Source organism: Poeciliopsis prolifica, unplaced genomic scaffold, assembly GCF_027474105.1.
Source record: "Poeciliopsis prolifica strain line A6 unplaced genomic scaffold, Auburn_PproV2 SCAFFOLD040, whole genome shotgun sequence".
Classification (NCBI taxonomy): domain Eukaryota; kingdom Metazoa; phylum Chordata; class Actinopteri; order Cyprinodontiformes; family Poeciliidae; genus Poeciliopsis; species Poeciliopsis prolifica.
The window spans coordinates 398991-421211 of record NW_026562415.1 but is presented as its reverse complement, the minus strand read 5'-3'; the positions used below and the strand labels follow the sequence as shown (position 1 = coordinate 421211).

The 22221-nt window shown below is 39.8% G+C and overlaps 3 protein-coding genes across 4 annotated transcripts; 1 reads left to right on the top strand and 2 right to left on the bottom strand.

Annotated features, from left to right (window-relative positions):
- Positions 1 to 29: 29 nt before the first annotated feature.
- On the bottom strand, positions 30 to 9062 carry scyl2 (SCY1 like pseudokinase 2). Its single transcript, XM_055054863.1, is given in 19 exon segments — positions 30 to 2994; positions 3078 to 3200; positions 3784 to 3861; positions 3942 to 4011; positions 4105 to 4205; positions 4288 to 4406; positions 4499 to 4631; positions 4729 to 4842; positions 5620 to 5742; positions 5943 to 5954; positions 6368 to 6544; positions 6673 to 6798; positions 6894 to 7010; positions 7109 to 7330; positions 7462 to 7611; positions 8291 to 8435; positions 8590 to 8747; positions 8887 to 9035; positions 9038 to 9062. Coding segments are annotated over 19 exon segments (2754 nt in total). The 3' UTR covers positions 30 to 2382.
- A 1487-nt stretch (positions 9063 to 10549) lies between these two features.
- depdc4 (DEP domain containing 4) lies at positions 10550 to 15021 on the bottom strand. The gene is given in 10 exon segments (XM_055054619.1): positions 10550 to 11589; positions 11813 to 11891; positions 12539 to 12664; positions 12789 to 12931; positions 13000 to 13206; positions 13209 to 13231; positions 13319 to 13514; positions 13605 to 13756; positions 13975 to 14398; positions 14930 to 15021. Coding segments are annotated over 10 exon segments (1629 nt in total). The 5' UTR covers positions 15006 to 15021; the 3' UTR covers positions 10550 to 11386.
- Positions 15022 to 15716: 695 nt separating this feature from the next.
- Positions 15717 to 21771, top strand: tcp11l2 (t-complex 11, testis-specific-like 2). Of its 2 annotated transcripts, none has more exons than XM_055054898.1 (10): positions 15717 to 15950; positions 17931 to 18087; positions 18354 to 18483; positions 18666 to 18786; positions 18886 to 19109; positions 19196 to 19332; positions 19423 to 19610; positions 19760 to 19941; positions 20021 to 20193; positions 20607 to 21771. In XM_055054898.1, exons 2-10 carry the CDS (start codon positions 17943 to 17945, stop codon positions 20870 to 20872), a joined length of 1566 nt encoding a protein of 521 aa, XP_054910873.1. In that variant the 5' UTR covers positions 15717 to 15950; positions 17931 to 17942; the 3' UTR covers positions 20873 to 21771. The 2 variants fall into 2 exon arrangements, with proteins under 2 accessions (XP_054910873.1, XP_054910874.1); XM_055054899.1 differs by lacking the exon at positions 15717 to 15950 and adding an exon at positions 17564 to 17811.
- Positions 21772 to 22221: the final 450 nt, after the last annotated feature.

Here is a 22221-nt window from a genome sequence, read left to right as displayed (position 1 = left end):
AAAAAAAATAAATCAAACAGTGACCATCATTTGAGAATATTAGATTGTATGCTTTTATATATGTACAGATCTTCATGGAACCACTTCAGAAACCAGCACCTGGTCACAAAACGAGGCTCACACTTCACACACAGAACAGCAGTAGTTTACAAACGGCCTAATCAAAGACCTAGTTTCAGTTAGCTTTGGGGTTCTGCTACAATATGTGAAATAACACTCCAATAAACCAGTCGAGTTAATCAAAGCAAAGCGTTAACAGTGTGGAAATTAACAGAACCTGAAGAGCAAAGTTTATTTTAAAACATTAAATAAAATTACAATCAACAGCAGAATCAATATGAGCGAGATGAATCCAAAAGACCCAAAATGTTTAACTCAGAATGAATTTACATCAATATCTAGTCATTAAGAAAATCCGACAGAACAGTGAAGTTACTGCAGGTCATCAGAGAAAGTCACACACAACGAGAGCTGGTTCCGACAAACTATTTTCACCCTCAAGAACCGAAAAGGATTATTGCACTCGACTCATCTAAGGCCTCTTAACCCAGAGCCACAAAAACAAAAAGATGCCGGGGACCTTTCCATATTGGAATAACTACGGTTACATTTCATATTGATGCACATGAAGTATGGGGATTGTGATATGGTTGGTCACTAGATTAAAAAAAAAAGAAACTGCAATATTAGTTGATAAGAAAAACTGTTTTTAAATTGATGTGGTCAGTGAAATGCAGCCAAGCAAATTACATCCATTGGAACAACTTTGTGTAGGCATGGGCCAGTTACTCTTACCAATAACTGCAAAAGTTTTCTAGTGTATCGTTCCCAAATCTAACTTAGTTTTTCCCACGTGGAAATATTTCCATCCATAGCTGTCTTCACTTTAAAAATGAAAACTAAAGGAGCGTCATCCACCTCTACATAAAATAGGTATTTAAGGCAAAACATATTTTAAAACCACAGTATAAAAACTGAGAACCTGATGCAATTAGTTTTAGTTACTTTATGCAGAATGCAAAAAGAATAGAAAAGTTGTGACAAATCTACAACTAAATTTAGCAGGTGTTTATTTAATATTTTTGCTTAGGCCTGTGTATTAAAATTCAAACAATCAATAAATGTTACAAAAATCAACTGAAAAATCAGTTGCTGAGAGGAAATCCTGACCTGTGACCAGAAACTCATCTCACTGCTTCCAGGCTGAAGCAATACCAAATAATTTTGAGGAAGAACAAAGAATTGTATTTTTACAATATTTTAGTGATTCTTAGAAAAAAGAGCTCAACATGTAAAGCATAATTAGTTTAATCTTATAACATGTTGGAGAATTGGAAATGTTGGCAACTTGTTTTAAGTCTTAGATATAAAAGGTAATGTAATAACTAATAACTTACTTTTACAACATTAGGAATCATTAGTTGTCCTGTCTTAATAAGTCATAACACTTTTTGTGTGTTAACAGTATAACACCATGGTAGGATTCTCAATATAACATAGTAATATTTTATCCTGACCCATGCCTACTTGTGTAACAATTGAGTGCTGCTTAGTTTTAGACATGTACCCTTGTAAGGCACAAGAAGAAAAGTGCATACTTTCCACATCGCCTTTAGCGTTGAGATTCCTTAGACGAACATAGCAGTAACAGCCACTCCGCTATGACCAGAACCAGAAAGGAGAAAGACTCTGCAACGATAGAAACCAGGTTATTCACCTGCAAAGCTAATGAAAGCAAATGGAGGCCAACGTAAAAGGAATGGAGATAATTTTGGTAATGTTACGAAAGAATGAACCCAAGAAGGATTGTCCAGTTTATCTTTAGAGAAACATATATAACATGTGAAACTGCAAATAAGTGGTTTTTAAAACCATGCTTGCCTCCCAATGAAATCACACGCCATGTTCCCTTAACCTGAACCTCAAAATCCCAAACTATTCTGGAAAGGCAGTGGAAGTACAGAAGCCTGAAAGTGAGCAAATGTGAAGTGAGCACAGCAGGTTTTCTACATTTCCTAGGTATGAAAATGAAAAACTTTTGTTCTTTTAAGTAAAATACTCTCCCTCCATTTGGACAGTCAACAATGAACCAAACTCAAATTCATCTTGACCCCATCGATATATTTGCTTGGGAAAGTACAAAAACAGTAGGAAACCCCCAGCATTGAAAGACCGAAGCGTAAAAGAAGTGAAACCCACACCGGACCACTGGTGCGGGCTTCATTTTCCAGCAGACCGTCAGCACGAGACGTTAAATTAGACGAGATTAAAAGTACAAAAACACCTCTGAAAGTGCTCCACAATAATCTGTGATCATTCAAAGCTCATCTCTACAGTCTTTAAAAGAATATACTTCATCAGGGGTTCGTTTTCATTTTTGTTTCAGCCGAATAAGTCCTGCAGGTCATTGTTCGCAGACGCGCTCGGTTTCACTCCGCCTGGGTTCATGCTCGGGGCAGAACCCGGCTGAGAAAAGTTCTGTGGGCTGAAGAAAGGGTTTGCCTGCATCCCAAACCCACTGGGCATCCCTCCCATCCCCACCGCCATCGGAGTCTGAGTGTTCTGGGCCGACCCGAACTGACTCGCCCAGGGGGAACCGCCTCCAGGTGCGGCCTGGGGACCTATTTGGTTAAGAGAGACTTTGGGCTTGTTGGGTGTAAACAGGTTGTCCAAGGCCGACATGTTAGGCGGTCTGTTCGTCAGCCCAGACGGTCCTTGGTTCTGCGTCAGAGCCCCAAAGTTGGGGGTGCTGGTGGTGGAGGCCATTCCTCCGTAGAGGCCGGGGCCCGAGGGCCGCATGCCCATCCCAATGCCCCCAGATTGGAAACCCATGCTGGGGTTGAAACCGTTAGAGACTGGCCCCACCATCGGACCGGATGAGGGGAAGGCGGCCATGGTAGTGCCTTGTACTGGGGGTGGCCGCGCTGAGCTCGCCAAGGTCAGGCTGTTCAGAGACGTCATGCTGTTGATCAGGCTGTTGGTCAGATCTTTAGTCTGCAACACAGAGGCGAGTTAAAAACCCAACACATTTTAGTAAAGTTGTGCGTTTTTGTTTGGGAGAACGTTTCTGGCTTCACCTGTGAGTTGCTGGAGGATGATGGTTTGATGGCCTGAGGTGCCAACGGCTGCTGGCTCCTCAGTTTAGCTGCCTGTTCCTGTTCCTTGGCCAACCTTTGTTTCTCCTCCAGAGTCAGGGAAACCTGGAGAGCAGTAAGAAAACGACTGGATCTCAGCCAGAACCCTCCATATTTATTTAAAAAGATGCGTAAAATACTTTAAGGTTTTCCATATTTTATTGCAGTAACATAATCTCACTGATAATTTGAGAAAATTCAACCATAAGTGACTTAATCCCATAAGAAGCTTTTGTTTTAACACTTCATATAAAATAGGGCTCAACAGGAAGTTACCAAGGAAGTGTGGCTATTAAAGGCAGAGAAAGACCTTCTATAAAATCTTATCAATATTGCGTCAGTGTGTGAGCATTGATACTAGAGGCGTTCATATTAAGATGATAATATCCAGTGTTGCACTACCATGAAACTAAAGCTTGAACCAGCTTTAATCAGTTTGCCTAGGAACCTTCAATTAGTTATATGCAACTTTTGTCTTCCTGAACATACGAATATTAGGAGAACAGAGGTCAAGAGAACATGAGGCGTTAGGTAAATAGAAGCATTCAATAAAAGCACAGTTTTGTTTAGGTTTATTTATATTTGGTGTCTGTAAACGTGAAGGAAGCTGTAATGAGATCATTTGAAGGATGAAGGTGTGCGTCTTTACCCTGTTAGGCTGCGACGGTGTTGCAGCAGATCCATTTTCTTTCCCATTAACACTCGCGCTGCCAAATATATCATCAATCTGAAAACAAACAAACCATGGTCAACAGAAATCCATTTCTTTATATTTCACAGTTTTAAAAGTAGGGACAAAATTATTACCTGGTTTCCAGAGTTTGGAGGGCTTTTAATTTCTTCTGTGGAATTCCCTGGATTTGTGATGTTTAGGCTCCTATTATATAAAATTGGAAAAAAATATTCAACATCATATCCATTAAATATTCTCATCATTATGGTCGATTGTTAAATAAAATGTGAGAAAAACCTCTGTTGCTCCTGCATGATATGCAGCTGCTCCAGTTTGGTTTTGTGTTCAGCTTCCATGCGGTTCAGCATGTCCCGAATTACCATCATAAAAGAATTAAACTACAAGGAAACACACATTACCTCAAGTTAGGAGAAAAAAATCTGATATGATATGAATCGCATCTACTAACCAATGGTGTACCTGATTTAGATTGAGGTTATTGTCGATACTAAGAGAAACGAGGTGGGGCAAACTCTTTGTGGCGAGATGCTCTTTGGGGATGCCAAGCTTCTTGTGGGTAAAGGTGCATTTATAGATTCCTACAATAAAAAGCGACCACTTCAAATGAACATTTAATGTTTTTTAAAGTGTGAGAACGGTAAGAAAGTTATTGCCGCTGTTGTTTGCTTACCCAAAATGCCCATCAGGACAGCTGGCTCCCTGGAGGGGATCTGCTGGAGGAAGGGGAGGATTTCATCGATGACAAACCATTTATCTAGATATTCCAGAATCTTCCCCAGACACACCAGGGAGTTCACTCGCACCTGCAACAGAACATGAGATGTAGATTAATTAACTTAAATAATAAATAAACAAATAATTAAACGAGAGTTGAGCAGGAATGACTGATGGAAGACTCACAGCGAGAGAGGACGTCTGTAGGCAGGCTGATTTGATGCGCGGGATGAGAGAATTCTTCATGGACGGATAGTCAATCAGGTTGGCAAACGTTGGGATGATGTTCAGGCACAGCTCCTGCGCAGCCAAGAAGAAGATGTTACAGAATGTGACAGTTTTATGATGCCAAGTGCGGCATCTGCATTCCCTGTCCTCTGGAGATAAGGAGGTGATTCAGAAATGTAAAGGAAGGCTCCAAGATTTTGCTCCAGAATGCTTGAAATATGCACAACAATGCTTTAGATATTGGCAAATAGTCTAGGAAAAATGAATGTCTAAAGCAAAAAAAAAAAAAAAAAAAAAGGAGATGAAAGCATTTTTATCACAGAGCCAAAGTGTTTTGATTTTCTGTTTTTTTTGTGTGTTTTTTTATTTCTGATACTCAAAATCAAGAACTAAAAATCATATTATATAGACTGACTTGTTTATCTGTTAACTTTGTGTAAATGGCTACCAGCTTATGAAAACCCAGAATTATGTTTCCAAGTGTAATAAAATAAGGACAAGATACAAAAAAATCATTTTCTAAGACAGAAATGTATTGGTACAGAAGGGAAAAATTATGACACACAGTCACAACCAAAGCAAGAAAGATAAGCCACAAAATGTCACTGCAGAAGAAGCTGGCTGTTTACAAAATACTGCAATCATGTATCTTAATGGAAAATTTTGTGGAAGGAAGATGTTTGGAAACTTATTTCTTAGCTGTAAGACATATTGCAACAAAATTTACAAATTTCCAGTCAATCTACATTCTTGTTTTTTAATTTAATTACAGTAATAAATAAAAATGATCAAAGATATTCTTACTGAGACCTGTAAAAATAAACCGAGTGAACAGTTTTCCATCTGTACCTGGATCTGAACTGAGGAAGCCTCCACAGCCCTGTAGACCATGGGAAGCACACTGTTCTTAATATCATCTGGCGGCGTCTTCGTCAGCAGCAGGTCCATCTTTTGCAGGAATATTAACAGGATCTGAACAGCAAACACTCAGTTAGAAAACCGAGAGTGAAAATCAGCAGCATGGCAGCCTGTCTCTAGAACAGTATTAGGGAAGTTAGATGTGATCAGTGAATATGAGGTCAGAGAGTTTAGTGCAGATGTTATTGCTAGGCACAACACAAGTCAAGCCTATAGCTGAGGTGTGACACATTCACCAAAAGAAGACCACTCACCATATTACTAGCCTGAAGAGGCATGGAGAGAAAAATACAGAGAAAAGACTTAAAACGGATGCAGTAAACCCAAAGCAGCATGCTTTTTAGTAAGGTTAAATTTACAGTTTTAAACATGCATGTCATCTTGAGAAAAATCAGATACATTTTACAAATTTTACATTTTTTATGTCAAACTTTCAGAATTTTTCCAACTCAAAACGTCACCTTGAAATTTTGGCAGAACGAATGGTAAGAGTTTAAAAGGTTTTCCATGGATGGACGGATATTTTAGACAACAGAATAGTGAATAAAGTATGGAAAAAGTGAAAGATTTTTTTTCCATTCTTTATCTTCTTTTCCCATAGTTATCCACACCTGGACAATACTTTAGTGAGATTCATCAAGTCACTATAGGAACTATAGGAAAGTTCCTTTGGTTCTACCTGGAGAGGCTCCTGCTGTTTGAAAACAGGCGTGAGGTCAGGCAGGATGAGGCGAATGTACTCCTCCTTGGTGCACTCTTCGGCAATAAGCAGCACGTTCGGCAGCACAAACGGAACCATATCTGGGTTGACGAACTCTGAGGTCAATGCCGGCAATACGCGGTACACCACTACTCTCTGGGCGGAAAAGGAAAAAAGTATTCAAGTATGAGCTCAAGGGAAGCAAAAGAATTGTAAAAGTATCTTTTATCACTGGTTTTAAGTTTGTACATGTATTAAAAACCAGTTCCACACCACGACTTTACCTTTGGTAGCTTTGGCAGCACTTTTGGTAAACCTTTGTAGAACTGAGATTTCTGCAGGTTGTCCCGTTGAAAGAGAGTGTCAAAGTACTGCAATGTTACTGCTCCAACATCATCAAAAAATGGAATCTGTATTTGACATAAAGATGCGTTACATGTGAGACATGAACATCATGATTGGTGTGTTTCTGTTGTACATTTACTGACAGGCTAGAAGTGCAAACCTTAGTCATCTGGTCTGCATCCGGTCGGACTGTCGGCGAGACGCTGAGTAACATCTTGACGTGCTCTCGCACTTCCTCAGGGATCTTACTCAGCAGTGCCGGATTCATGCTGCTCAGCTACGAATTTAATAAAAAAGGTTAAAAGAAAATGAATGAAGACTGAATAAAAATCCACACCCTACTTTGTATGCATTCAAATTTGGCTCTGGACTCACCTGATCCAGCTGCCTGCTGAAACTCTTAAAAATATCGTGCTTGTTGACTTGGATTACAGGCTTGCCTTCGTTGAAAACGGCGTGCATTACAACTCCGAGAGAGTACATGTCGGAGGCCGAGTCGCAGCTGACGGACAGGATGTACTCTGGGGCCAGGTACTCCGGGTTGGGGAGGCAGAGAGGCGGAAGGTTGGGCTCCCACTCTTTACATGTGTACTTCAGCTGAATTCAAGAGAAAACAGGGATGGGAATGTGAACGAGAAAAATAAAAAGACACACCTGATTCTTCCTATAGTTCCTATAGTGACTTGATGAATCTCACTGATGAAACTTCTGATCAGTACTGTGACTACCTCAGCGTCCGACGGGTTAGTTGAAGATATGCTGAAGTCAAAGCCCATGATCTTCCAGGCTCCACTCTTATTGAGGATGATATTATCTGGGCACAAGTTGCCATGGACCATCTTAACCCCACTGTGAAGAAACGACAAACCCTCCGAGATCTGAAGGGACAGAACAAACAAAAACAAACAATTTTATATATAAAGCAAGCGAGCTGGATTTTGAACAACACATTACAATAGCTTAATACCCACTCTTAACTGGAGATTATTTTTAATTCAGAAATGCACACAAAAAATTTTTTTCAGAAAGGCATCATTTTTTGTCCAAAGGACAAACATCAGGTACTCTTTCTGTGCACATCCTTAACCCCTAAAGAAATATAATACCAAGACTGCATTGAATAATACAAGCTAAATAGATGAAGGAAGAGCCTAATAGTTTTAATGAAATAAAGCAAAAATGCAAGTTAAACTGAGAGGATAACTTGTGAAGAAATGAGCTGGCATTCCAGCCAGCCAGACATCATCACAGTATCGACAGAAAAAAGGCGAGGCTTGCAATTGATCTGGTTTAACTGGCTTTTAGACAAAAAGCAATTTGGATGCATATCCACAAGAGAAGAATACAGGGTTCTGAAACCTGCTCAACAGCTGCTTGAAACCCTAAAGCAATCCATACGACTGGCTAGTAGATCATCAGAGCTCAGGCGCTTTGTTGGGGTGGAAGATCTGTTGCCAGCCTGACATTTTGTACACCAAACAAATGTCTAAAGCAAATGCTAAACTAATCAATCAAGACAACAAATATTACAATCAACTTCATTACATCCAGTCTCACCTGTAGTAAGCCATATTTGGTCTCCACATCATAGAGTTTGTATTCTTTGATGTCTTTGGGCACGGGGCTGGGCAGGTTGTCCCACTGGCCCAGCACGTTGGACAGACTGGCGAACACTGGCTCTGTGCAGAATGCCAAGCAGTCCCTGGAGACCAGATTGAAAAAAGAACAGCTTAATTTATCATCCTTTGAATATTGATGAGCCTTTGTTCACATACAACAACTACTCAGGCAGACAAAACCGTTTCTTCTGCATTATTTTCATCCTTGTGACTCATTTGCATCGACGCTCGTCTCACCGTGACTCTTCCAGAGGATGCTGCACGGTCAGGAGGCGCGGGTGACGCAGTCTGGTTAGCTGCTGCACCCCTTTCTTCAGGGAATCTATTATTTGGTCCTTGTCAAACTTCTGATACTTGTCGATCATCTTCTTATCAAACACAAACACTGCTACTTCCTGAGTGAAACAAAAACAGAGTGTGGACATTAGAAGCGTCCAGCTGTGGAGATCCTTCTCTTTCAGGTTTTCCAAACATTAATTAATCATTGACAAAGAGACTGAGTGTCCTGGAGGGTGTGAACACGCACACACACACCTGTTTGGTAGACTTCTTGGTGCCATTGTAGATCCTCCAGCAAAGGCCAGGACCTCCGCTCGCAATATGTCGGCCAACCTCAAATTCCCGCGTCACCGGGTTGCCCATAACAGCACTGGTGACATCTGCCGTCACTTTAGTGACGGTGCTTTCAGCTTGTTCAACATCGACTCCATGTTCAGGCTTGATCCAGCAGCTGAGGCAACACATCAGTGGTGAACACAGAGAATAGATAAGCAGTTTAAACAACGTGCAGACAGAGGGGAAATAATAGTTTTTGAAATTACTGAAAGAGACAGCTGTACTGCTTTTGTCAGAGAGAAGCTGAAACAGGAACCCTAAAGCATCTGCATGAACATCTGCACATCAAAGAGCCCACCAGTATTAAGGCTACCTTTCTAAACCAAAGTAGGCTCAAGCAAAACATTCCTGCTTTCCCCTAGAATTAAAGCTGGGGTTTAAATCATTTCTGGGTTTTAAAAGAGTTACAGAGGCCAGAAAGCCATTTTTATCACTCGTTTGTTCTGGAAAACGATAAATGTAAAGCTGCTGCATGGACGAGTGATGTCCATTTTAAAGGCAATGACTGAGCTCCCCTTTAACCACCTGCTGACACTTCCTTGCAAGACACCTCAAATGTTCCTGAAGCAGATTAAAACATGGCTTAGCTACACAACTTATTACTGTTGACAGGCTGAGCCACGTTAAGGTATTAAGTTAAAATCAGTCAGCCTTATTTTATCTTTCTCTTTATGAGACAGGTCTGATTGTGAAATATCTTAGGTTTAGCCAAGTTAGCTGTTGTTTCGCCTAAACGCAAACGTCCACTCCAGCAAACAATTACATCAAAACTATCGTAAATGTGCCTTTTGAATACTTCATCTGATGTGCGACAAAACCCTTCAACTGACAGTATCCTTACGAAATGCTGTCAACAGATATAAAGTATTTTGCTAAGCTATACCCAAGCTAACAAACTAGCCCCAGCTATGCGCAAGTAAACAGCGGCGTTATAACCAAGAAACAGCCATTTTCACCCAAAATGTGTCACTTTAACCTCCCCAAGCTACTTACCGTAATACAAAAGAGACTCTCAGGTTTCAGACTGGTTCTAAATGGATTTCATGCGGCGCTACTATCAGTAATGGCTGTGAAACACAGCCCCCATGTCTTCTTCCAGCAGCATACGAAATGAGTTAGCTTAGCATGCTAGGTAAACGACAGAGCTTACTTCCGGGTATTTTTCAGTGGCGTCAGGTGAGCATACGTCACGAGTTTAAGCCCCCCCGCCCCCCAAAAAATACATATTTACTTACGTTTTCACTGAAATAAAATGTAACAACTAATTGTTAATAATGTGAATTTTGAACATAACAGTTTTAACAGCAATGAGCCAAGTTTACACAATTATTTCATCTAATAATTAATTGTCCACAGAATAAAGATAGAAGACTGTGATAAAATGTTAAGTTCCCTCTGGGTTATGTAAAGCATTTTTGAGCTGAATTGAACATGTGAATGAATTTTCAAACGGAGGTTTTCAAAACAAAAACTGAAAAGTGTGGCATGCACTTTTTACAAGACATTAACTAAACAGAGGTAAGTAAGTTCAATGAAAGCAAAAACTTATTTGAGAGAACAGCTTTTATTGCATGTTCTGGTACATGTTTCAACATCATAAAGTGCATTCTGCCCTGATTTAAGTGTTAGCAAATGACAAAACTAAAAAATTAGAGTAAACTAAACATGGTTTCAAAAGGTTATTACCAACTTCTCACATTTCACCAAAGTTAAATTAGTATTCAACAATTATGCCGAGTCATATCACACAATATCCTTTCAATTAATTCAAGTGTTTAAAAGTTTAAATAAAAAAAATTTGAATAAGTAGCACTTTCACAACGCCTACAATTAAAACTTGAAATATTACCCTGAGCTACAGTAATACTAATATAATCTACCTTTTCGATTCAGTTCATTTAAACATAATGTAAAATGAGATTCATACCATTAACTTCAATTACATTAGTCTTCAGTTCTTTCAGCAAAACAAGATAAACTACAGAAATGTTTTTTTTTTTTTTTATCAACTGATATGTTGAAATATAATGCTTTATGAAGTTGGGCAGGACAGAAGTGCAGAGCAAAAACCTCTATTAAATCAAAATTAGGGTTTGTCCAAATCCAGCATCTGATTTCAGAAAAATACTCAATTGAACACAAAAACATCATCACATTTTTTAGAAGAAAAAAGTTCTACCTGTGTCTGCTCAGCATCATTAGCTGCTTTCCTAATAAACACTCAAAAACAAAGCAACAAATCTCAACTATAATAACCTCATACATTTAAAAGACCGTATTAAAATAATTTTCTTTACTTTAACAATATTTGAATAAGCTGAAATGTTCAGCTGAAAATGTTTCATTTTCTTTCTACTAAACATTTGATGGTTGCATTTCAGTTATTGCTCAGTTATAACCTCAGACACCAGTGCTTGTTTTAGAAAGAGCTAGAAAAATGCTGGAGGAAGACAACAGGGTGATGTTTTTCAAACTCTTTGAGCAGCTTCCTCTTCTGCTTGGCAGCCATGTTGGTGTTGGATGAAATGTCTCGGAGGAGTTGTCTGAGGCTTTCCAGAGTTGTGGCGTCACGTTGATCTTCGTACTCCTGAGGGGTTACCCGCTGGCAGAACGTGAACGCTGCTACAAATAGAGAAATATTTACTTACTCTACGTTCAAAAGACATTCTGTCTTGGTTTGAACTTGGAGCAACAGCGCCCTCAAGTTGAGATACAAATTACTAAACAACACCCGTCAACATGAAATACAGTTTTTTTTGTTGTTAAATAAACATGTAGATTTTATTTTTACATCAGAATACATATGCATATGAATGGAGTTGTTATTTTGATGGTTTTAACTTACAAGCAACCGAGTCTGGATCCTTCCCCTGTTGCAAAGTCCTCAACGTTCTTCTCACCGCTTCAATAAGTGTTGCAGGAGTCTTTTAGGATGAAAATCAGAAAATCACTTGAGTGCATTTACAAAAGCTTTTTTTTTCCACATTTCATTACATTCACAAACAACACTTCATTCAGGTTTTAGTCAAACCGAAACACAAAGCAGTGCTTACTTGTGAAAAAATCTAGAAAGTGTGCTTTACATCTGTGTTCAACACTTCTTTACTCCGTCACTACCAGATGAAATCCAGTGCAAACATTTGTCTTGAGTAATTAATGTTATGCATTGTGGAAAACTAGCAGTTTATATCAAACGAGCGTTATAATGCTGCCACCAATCTTCCCACAGTTGATGGGAAGATTGAAAGACTCAGACATTCTATTTCTAAATGTTTTTTTTAATCATATAATTGTCCTCCAGCGTTCAAACTATGCATGTACTTCTTTGCACTGATCAATGCCATGAACTCCTAATAAAAAACACTAAAATCAGTTATTGCAACATGTAAAAACATAACCAATTTCAAGGAGTGTGAATAATTTTGTTAGACTCTTTAGAATACAGATAGCAATTTTTCAGTTTCTGTAGAAATTGAAAAGTTCTGAAATAAATAAAAAAGGAAAAAAAAAAAAAACAGATTTTACAAAACCAACAGCTTCAACAGAACAGAAATTCCTAAAAGCAAAGTACCTTGAAAAGTTCAGCATGATGGTCCATGAGAAACAGCACCAGCGTTTCGCTCTGGGGTCGAGTGAGTTCATGATTCTGAACAAGCCCTCTCTGAAAAGTGCGGCAGACCAAAGTCCGATTATCAACCTGAAAGAAAAACACCCCAAAATGAGTCAAAAAGCACCGAGTCAGTCACCATAAACAGTTACTCCTACATGTCTACAACTACAGTGGAAAAGCAGCTCAGAGGAATGGAATTAATGTTTATTACCTGCTTTTGCAGCCGGCAGGCGTTTGTCTGAGCTGCGGCGGCCATGAAGGTCAGCAGTCTCCTCAGTTCATCCCTCACACTCGTCTCCAGCAGCCGCAGACACAGCTGAGATGCTCTGATAGCATCCTTCGTCTTCCCGTCGCCTAGAAACACAAACGGCCTTAGAGAGAACAACTGAAGCTGCATTTGCACATCTGTTTTCTGATCTTACCCAGTAGATTCAGAATAGCAACATGGACGTCCAGGTAGCGTCCTGATATCAGCGCCGCTTTTTCCTGCCCGTTGTAGTACTTGGCAATCGTGTCAAAGAGCAGTCTCTTCTGACTGGCTGTCTCCTCTGCATTGTTACAGCTATGGTGGCTGAGTTGTTCTGCTGTGACCATAATCAACTGGTCTGGAAACAGTTCAAGGCAGTCGCTGCTGCCGACAGCCAGGAGTCCAGCCTGAAGGGGGGAAAAAGTGTTTAAAAGAAAAAAAACTAAATACAACCAACACACATTGAGACAGGTGAGCGGTGGTGAGATCCTGACTGGAGCAGGCTGAGCGTGTCGGGGAGGTCTCTTTCCAGGCAGGTGTTAGAGATAACCAGGTCGTAACTGGCCAGCGGAGCCGTGCAGGATCGGAGCCGAACCCTTTCAGGAGAGGTGAGGATTGAGTCCAGCACCGGCAGCTCCACGATGTGCAGCAGCTGCAGCAGCGTCTGCTGCTTCCAAACGTCATCCACCACTGGGCAAAGGGCAACAAAATGGAAAATGTTAAAACTGTAATACTGCCTGCATCCCAAATAAAACTCTGGAAGGTTTCGTTTTTTATTACCAGCTTTAGACAGGAAGCCAGAAGCTGCCGATGCTGCGTTCAGAGCCGGAGAAAATGACGCTCGCAGATTGATGGACCTGAAGAGCCGTTCGACTCTCCTGTCTGACGGTTCCACAGCAAGAGGGTTCGATATGGTCCTCATCTCATGAAGCCTGCATGACAACGAGAGGAACGATAACAAAATGTGATTTCAGGTATTTTAAACACAAACACAACAAGTGTGAATTTGTTGTGGATTTTCTGTGATATTTGAATAAATGTCTTTGAGCAAATTCCTCCAAACCGGCGTTTCTGAGCAATGAGCAAAATTCTGACTGAATATTTGATCCAACTTTTAAAAATCATCCAAACATTTTAACTGGGTTCCAACCTTGAAGTCTTTTTCCTCTTTGTCTGGTGTTCATCCAGCAGCATGTTTTCGACATCACTGCCGTCCTCCTTCATGGCAGGACTGCTTCTCGTCCTCTGTTCCAGGAACCGGTAAAGGCTGCCGCTGCTGTCCTCAAAGGTTGCCTCTTTGTCCGTGCGAAACAGCTTGGTCCCCACCGGCTCAAACACCTTGGCCTCCATCAGAGCCTGGCAGAGCCGAGCGGCCTTGAGGCGAGACACCTCGCTGGTGCAGAACACCACGTTCTGCATCAGGTAGCTGAGAACCGCGTCCACGGCGTCCGAGCCTGCGAAGCAGTCAGCGTGAACACGGAGGTGTCTCCTGCAGCGACGCACCTCCACCTGAGCCCGCAGGGCATGGATGATGTTCTGCCACAGCTGAGTGGCGCCGAACGGCTTTGAGAAATCTGCTTAAAAAACAGGACACAGACCAGCCTGAATGTCAAGGTTGAATGTTCAGGTGGACTTAATTCAAGTAGTTTTATGAAATCATATTAAACATTTTCCTACGAAATGAAGAAACTGGTTCAATTTCCTGAGGGAGTCTTCCCAAGGGACCAATAAAGTCTAAGTCTAAGTCCTTCAAAAGTCACCTAATTAGTAGGTGACTACTAATTAGGTGTTGTATTGTATTGTATTGTCTAATTCAATTGTATTGTCTAATTAAACACTCTAATTGTGCATAGTTTAATTTATAAACACTATAAGTATTAAGGTTTTCAGTAACAAGCTGTAAAAGAAGAATATAGCTTTAAGCTTTCCTATGCTGGGCAAAAGCCTGTATAAACAACCATTCAGTGTTCAAAACGAAAAACATGGCGTTAATATTCATAAATAACCGGGCAATAACAACCTACTGTAAATACAGATCAACATATTTCTGCTACCGTGTTCAAACTATGCGTTTATTTAAATGTATCTGCTAACTAAAATGTTACCATGAGGCGTATTTTCTCTGAAACTTCTCGTTTGGCTGTTCAACCTTCGAAACCGAGGAGTCAAATCGACCGCCATGATGCGACCATCTTCTTCTTCTTTGGTAAGTGAGCACACTGCTGCCCCCAGCAGGCGAACAGAAAAACTTATACCCTTCGTAACCGCACTGAAGGGAAGTCACATCCGTAAACAAAAGCGTCCTACTTGGGGGTATGGCAGGCAATTGTATCACATAAGTGTTAGACCCAGTTTTCCAAACATCTGCATCTCTAGTCTTCCTGGTCAAAATACCCTGATGAGAAAACTTTTTAAATTTATAGAGAGAAGGAAAAAAAAGTAATGTAAAAGGGTTCACTTTTGATTGCATCCTGAATGTGTTTTTTATTTCTTATTTTGATAAAGTCAAAGTAGAGTAAAACATTTCATTTGTGAAAATAAAAAATCTTCTTACATCAACATGATAAAATATATATGATGCAAAGAGACAGCCTTATCTAGGGTTTAATGCAGGCTCCCCCTCTCTTAAACATCTCTCCATATGTAAGACATTTGGTCCTATATAAGCATATTTTCTGAAGTCTTTATCAATATAATAAGTGCCTTGTGGCACTTTTAGAAAAATACACTGAGAGTGAATCCTAATACAAGGACAAAAGAGAAGGACTCAAAGAATTCAAAGTCCATAAATCTCCACAGACTCCATTATATGCTACAACGGCCTGCCGTACAACCTTGGTTGTGAGGCAGACTGGGTCATACCATTTGATACCTTGTAGAATATTAGTCTTTTTCAACGGTTTTCTGTGTCTCATAATTATTGATATATATTTTTACAACCAATTGAAAGGTAAAAGTGTGACTTAAAAAAAAAAAACAATTTCCGTGCTAGAATGCTTAGCTCCAGGACAGCCGTTTCGTGCGTGAGATGGTTTGAACCGTTTGTCCTCAGAGCTTGGGACCTTTAAATGCCAAGTGGAGTAGAACTCAACGGTGTCTGTCTTCTTTTCTAGAGACTTCTGTAAGGTAAATGTCTATCATTATGAAATGTGCTCGACAAGTCTTCGACATTACATCTGATTAAGTCGGCATTTCTTGACGACGTTGACTTTTAACACCGAGTGTCGCGTTGTTTCAGAGCGGAAATAAAGTACACATTTCGAGCTAAAGTCGAACCCGTCGATGCTAACAATATGATCAAACTTTAGCCGTTACACCGACTCTATAGCAAGCTACAGTTTGATGTAAACAAGGTTGTTGTGTTTGACAGGTCGCTTCGAGTTGATCTTGTCGACTTGAACGGAATGTCTTCAGTCTGTGCACAATCTGAGTATTTTAATCGACTAGACTGTCACAAACGTACACAAGGTTCTTGTTTTGGTCAGGAGGATCACGTGTACTCATTTCTTACGGGTGTATGGATGTTTTATTTATTGCAACCAAAGGTTTTCCATGGCAGGATGAGTGCCAGGCACCAATAGCCAATTGCAGACGTTTCTGTGCAGCTAGCCCAACCTCCCGTTCCCAAGACTTTGTTTACATTGCACTGCGCTCATATTTAGAGCTAAGGTTGATGTTCTTCTTCTCTTTTTTTCATAACCGAGGGCTGAAACTGCCGGAATTATTTTTATTTCAAGCTAAATCAAAACAAGTAGGGAATAAAATGCATAGTTTAGTAACTAACACGACCTATTAATATTCAAAATATGCATTATATAAATTATTTCAGTAATTCATGCATTTAATAGTCCGTTATTGCAGAAAAATCCTGAATTTATTTTCGGCTGTCAGTAGGCGGGGCTTACACTATAAGGCACAAAGTGATTGGTCTGCAGACCAGTAGGTTATGCACGTTCACTAATCAAATAACAATTATACTTTCGACAATTAAATACTATGATTTATTATTTTTAACAAATAAAGAATTTAATTATAAGCAGTTACATATTTCTTTGTTTTTTATTAATTCTGAATATATTTATATCTATACATGTTGATATTTGTTTAATGCACTAATTATGCTGTAAGTTATCACATGTAAACTTGTATTTAGAAACATTCTTTAAAATGTAGTTTGTATTTTTATGTTTTTCTACATATTTTTTTTCTAGATGTTTCCCCCATTTTTTTTGTTTTGGTTTCTTTTTTTGTCCAAATGTGTCAGTTATAAATTGTTATCACAATGTGTACTTGATGAGCAATTTCTGTTTTTTTAAACACACTTCTTCATCAAAAAATATAATAATAATTTTGCTTTTTTATGAAGTTTAGGATTGTTATGATCTAATGTCTTACATGGACTCAGATTGCTTACATAAAAAATACAGCAGATGACACCTAATCCTTAATTCTCTCCACTCAATCCCATTAGATTATCTTTTAAAACATGTGCTGCTTTATTGGACCCAGCTGTCAATTTCAGCTGATGATCATTTGCAGAAATTAGTCTTGTGCCCTGACCCCCCTCCCTCCTTTCATCCTCACCCCTTGAGCTATCTTTAAACTGCAAGAGTGGAGCCTGTAGTCATTTTTGGCTGCAGATAACTGAGGCCAGGAAGAGAAGCAGCCCTGCCTTTACAGTCCAGCATGTCTTTGCTGATATTAAAAGAATAATTGTTCCTCGTTGAAGTGATAATATTTGCAAGTGCAGAACAGCTGGTGTACGGTCAGGTGTAACGCGATCGCTTCGATTGGGTCGTTTTGTCAACTCTTCGTTCTCCTAAAAGTATTACCTCATTCATTGTCACAGTTTAGTGGGGCATTTTGGTGACACTGATATATATCTGTGTAGCCATGGTGACCAGCCTGCCAGCTGTTGTGTAGCTGGTGTTTTTGTCGCAGTCGTAACCTTGACAACGAAAACAACCCCTCTCCCCCTCCGACTGCGGTACGCGTATCACTTCCTTCCAGTTGAAAATAATCTGCTGCTGCCTGTTGATCTGTCCCATGAAGAAAAGAGTTTGTGGTTGTGCTGAGACAAAATGTGTTTTGTTTTCTCATTTGCAGCTGGAAGCCAGGATGCCTCTAAATAACGAGCAACCCACTTCCACTTCCAGAAGTGAGGACCAAGGAAGTGACGCGGAGTCGTCGCTGGCCAGCGACCTGGACTGCTCCCGGGACAGCTTCAACAGCGACGGCTCCAGCAAACACTGCACACCTTCGTGTAAGTTAGCTATCTGAGGTTTTGATACTTATTTGCAAATGCATGACTGTTTCCTTTGTTTCCCCCTCGATTAATTTCTTGTACTTTTCCTTGTTTTGTCCACAAAGTCGAAAGTTTGTGTTGGAAAATTTGATTTTACAAGAGAAGCATTTGCTAATGTTGTCTTTTTTCTTTTTCTTTTTTGCAATGGTAATTGTTTCAGCGATTGACCTTGTCCTGATCGTTGTCACGCAGCTTCAATAATCCTGTGGGTTTTTTTCCGGCAGCGAGTCCGCCCAGAATACTTCCTCGAGACGAAGTCATGGAGGCCGGGCGAGACCTTTTCAATCTCAAACTTGTACATGAGATTGTCGTTGGAGACGTTGGTGCGGAACTGAGTCAAGGACCACAGAACAGGTGCTTTTCCCACTGAAAATATGTTTTTCGAGAGTATAGTAGTGAAGAAGACATGAAAGAACTATATGGTCAGGGATTGTTTCGATAAAAATCTCCCCATTGTGTAGGAAGGTGTACTTCATCATAGGATGTTCCTTTGTATTCCCTGCATTCTGTAAGGTAAAATGTTTATTTCTTTATAGTTTATGGAATCTAGTAAGACAGAATCTCTACAAGGCCTTTTGGGACAAACTGGAGACTGAGCTGAACGAAGACCCACCTGAATATCAACATGCCATTAAACTAGTAGAGGACATCAGAGAGGTTGGTGAAAACTGGACGTTAATGGTTAAATGAAAACTAAAACACATTTTGTCAGCATAAAATAACACTTGAACTGAATGTTTTGTCTTCTCTGGACAGATCTTGCTGTTGTTCCTCAACCGGGGTGCCAATCAGATGCGGACCCAGATCATGGAGGTGCTGGACATGGACCTCATTCGTCAGCAGGCTGAAAACGATGCCTTGGACATCCAGGGACTCGCATCGTACATTATTTCCACCATGGGGAAGATGTGTGCACCAGTGAGGGACGAAGAGATCAGGAAGCTACGAGAAAGCACAGATAACATAGTGACACTACTGAAGTAAATAAAACCCTCTGGCTTTATGTGTTTTAATGAAATAAATTGTGACCAATTAATTTCAGTTTGATTCTCCTCGTGCTCATAAGGGAGATATTCCGAGTTCTGGATCTGATGAAATTGGATAACGTCAACAGTACAATTGAAATCCTGAGGCCTATTCTGCAGAGGAACGGAGTTGAATACCAGAGGCAACTTTTTCAGAGCATCCTGGATGATCTACCCAGTGAGTTAAAAAAAAATAGGATTAATCATTTTGACCTTTGTAAAAGAAACGCATCACAAAGTTGTAACCAAAACCTGGCTTGTTTTCCAGCTGCTTTAACCCGCACCACCTCCTGGATCCAGTCGGCGCTGGAGGAGCTGCTGCTGGCCAGAGTCCCTCCAGAGAAACCTGATAATGCCGGGAACGGTCAGCCGCCACTTCCCGGTCCCATCCAAATCCTGAATACTGCCTGCCTGCGCTTTCTCACATGGGACTTTTCTAAGACACTGGTGCCTGAGGTAATCTATTCCCTAGTATATCTGATTATTTGATTTAGGTCTGTCTAATATCATACAGAAAATATTAGACACAAACTTAAATCCAAAAGTGTAAATGAATGTTTGGTGGGTTTTACATTTCATTCTTTTTTTTCTTTCTTTTTTTTAAGACTTGGGTGATGGACGAATACCGTCTAGAGGAGATTCAGCGGCAGCTCAGACAGTGGGAGACGGTGAACGAAGTGCTGCTTATTGTGCACAGCAAAATCGGGGGGCCGATCCGGGGGGCCTCCTCGCTCTCCGACCGCCTGAAAAGGATGATCAGTGTTCTGTTGGAGGGCATGCACAAACCGTCAGTTCATCCCCACATTCAAACACGCTAATGATCGTTTTCTTTTACGAAGAGGATTAAATGTGTGCTCTATTCGCAGGGACATTAACCTGGAAGAAACACTAGAGGGCGTCAGTGCTCAGGTTTGCAGTGAGCTCAACAAGTCTCTGACTGAGAGGAGCTGCCCTGCGCTGACCCCAGAGCAGCAGGCGACCCTCACAGGACAGATCTGCAGCATCAGCCAGAAGGAGAACCCCATTCGCACTCTTGTTGGTACGGAAAGTGACAACAGGAAGTTGCCTTTTTTAGTTGGAAGATAGAGTTTTTAGGAAAAAAAGTGTTTTCTGTCAAAAATGTATGAATTTGTAAAATTTGATTTAAGAATTCTTCAAATTTGGTAAATTAAGGTCAAACTTCTTCTATTTCTGGACTTTTTTTTCTTAATCCATTCTTGATAGCATGAGTTTTTTAAGAGACATTTTGCTAATTTGGAACCACATGTACTTTATTCTTTTAGAAAAAAGACAACTTGCGAGTTATGATGTATATCTATTAGAAGTTTGCCAACATACTGTTTCAATTTCTAGGTTTTAAAAATAAACCTAAAAAAACATTAGTTGTTCTTAATTTTTATCCGGAGTGAGTGCAGATTTGAAGGTCCGTTTGTTGTCATGTCCTTTCTGCAGAGGATCGTGTGCAGCAGTACTTCATGTTGCTTCTCTCCGACCCCAAAAACCAGACCAAACTTGAAGAAGTATCAGCCAGCCTGACTGCCATCAAGCCCGAGTTGGTAGCCATTGGAAAAACATTCACCTCTCTGATCAACTACAACAGGGCCGTCTATGGACCTTTCTACATGGACATCATCAGGAAGCTGCTGTTTGGCAGCAGCCCACCAACCCCGATCCCTCATCAGCAACAAGCACCAAACTGTCATGTCTCTCATGAATAACCCAGAGTTTTTTTTTGTTTGCTTTTCTGCCAGGTATAGAGAAATATGGGAATGTGTCAATGATTTAACAGGAACTAAAAGGAAATCTTCAATATGAGATCAAAAAATGGACAAATGGGTAAATGTTCTTCCTGCACCTGGATTGTCTCCGTTTGTAATATTTATCACAACATCCTTGCAGTAAAACATTTGTCCACCTCAACTCTGACCTGCCTTTCAGAACCCAAACTCAGTGTTACAGTACTCCGTTTTCTCAAAGTTATCCCGACATCCGAGTTCATTTCTATCAAGCCTCCTTTTATTCTCAGTTCTGTAAATAAGACAGTAAAGGCAACAGCTTAGTATCTGCAACATATAAAAAGTTATAAGAAGAAGATGTGTATTTTCAGAAATGTAGCAGAGAAGTTTTAGAGATTCCTTCCATATACATGATGTTTATTACTTTATAAATACAAAAAAAAGCATATTTGAGTGAGTTATGGTAAAATTGTACTGTACAGAGTAAGTGCCACATTCAAGCCTCAGATTTATCTGTCAGAACTTGGATTTCTTTGTTACTTTGGAACCAAGTATGAGTTTGTGTTACTTGTTTGCATTCGCAGCTTGGTGTTGGAGTTCTTTATCATTGGCCACAGGTTAAGTTTTTACTCGTGGGGTGATTGTATATAGTTTTGTTCTTTTTTTTCTGTACACTTAAAATGCAAACTTCTGTGTGTTTTTCAGTATTTGTTAAATTTGTTTGAACAAGTTGAGATAAAAGGTGCTGAACTTGCAGGAGATTTTGATGCTGAAACATTTCCAGCAGACCTTAAAATGCACAAAGAGCAGTTTACATGAACGTGTGGGAAATTGATTTTCTCTGTTACCACAATTATTATAATAAAACTTGAATTGTTGAATCTCTGAAACCAAGTGAAACAATTAATTTAAAGTATTGCAAAAAATAAAATGTAAGGTGGAAAACAGCTTTCATACATCCAACAAATTTATTCTTTATGTTTAAATGAAACAAAACAACAACAAAAAAACTGAGACACAGTGGCTAAGATAAGATATTAAACCTAAAAACACTGTACCAAGTATCAAACATGACAGTGGCAGCATCATTCTGTGGGTGTGTTTTTTCTGCCACTTTCATAAAGTGGATGGTATAATAAAGGATGATGCTTTTATATTCTTTAATATTACCTAAGTGAAGATCCCAAATTGTGATTTGAAACACTCAGAACCTTTGCATAAAGCTTACCAGTGTCAAGCTTGAAACATTACCTGAAACCTAATAGAAATATGTGCACAATGTTTAAAAAGCAGTTGTTTTTTAATGAATAAGTAAATTTTTGGCTTTACCT